The 640-nt window shown below is 41.2% G+C and overlaps 1 protein-coding gene across 1 annotated transcript; it reads left to right on the top strand.

Moving 5' to 3' along the window:
* The first annotated feature begins 37 nt into the window (after positions 1 to 37).
* On the top strand, positions 38 to 602 carry LOC104774672 (nuA3 HAT complex component NTO1-like). The gene is made up of 2 exons (XM_010499188.1): positions 38 to 246; positions 357 to 602. Exons 1-2 carry the CDS (start codon positions 106 to 108, stop codon positions 600 to 602), a joined length of 387 nt encoding a protein of 128 aa, XP_010497490.1. The 5' UTR covers positions 38 to 105.
* The last annotated feature ends 38 nt before the right edge of the window (positions 603 to 640 follow it).

The raw sequence follows: 640 nt of genomic DNA, 5'->3' as shown, positions 1-640 counted from the left end.
ATTCTTGATTCTTACTTGTTATATATCGGACAGATAAGCACTTCTAGACGTAAAGTTGTTGGTAGCTCTCATCTAGTGCCACAAACAAAGGAAACACTTTTAAAGATGGCTGTTTCCGGGCCACCGTCTGAGAAGCGGTCTGATCATCGTACACCAGACTTTTCAGTAGAAAATCCACGAACTTGTGACATCTGCAGACGATCCGAAACTATATGGAACCTGATTGTAGTGTGCTCTAGTTGCAAGGTGATATACATTTACTGTGATTTATTTGTAATGTTTAGTTAAGGCATGATTGTCTCTTCTAGGGACAGCTTTTATGCACAGTATGGTATCTTATCAGGCTCCAATTACAGGTTGCGGTTCACATGGATTGCTACAAATGTGCTAAAGAATCCACTGGTCCCTGGTACTGTGAGCTATGTGCGGAGTCATCTTCGGAACCTTCTTTTAATTTTTGGGAAAAACCGGATTGTTCAACAGAATGTACTCTATGTGGTGGCACAACTGGGGCTTTTAGGAAAGCCACAAATGGGCAATGGGTACATGCTTTTTGTGCTGAGGTGAAGTTTCCTTCTACGGCAGCAGTTATTACTTATTAGCAGGGTCTGGTACTATTGAATATTGCAAATAACTTGGT

This window comes from Camelina sativa, unplaced genomic scaffold, assembly GCF_000633955.1.
Source record: "Camelina sativa cultivar DH55 unplaced genomic scaffold, Cs unpScaffold04510, whole genome shotgun sequence".
Taxonomy (NCBI): domain Eukaryota; kingdom Viridiplantae; phylum Streptophyta; class Magnoliopsida; order Brassicales; family Brassicaceae; genus Camelina; species Camelina sativa.
The sequence above is the reverse complement of the archived record's forward strand: the minus strand, read 5'-3'. Positions and strand labels throughout refer to the sequence as shown.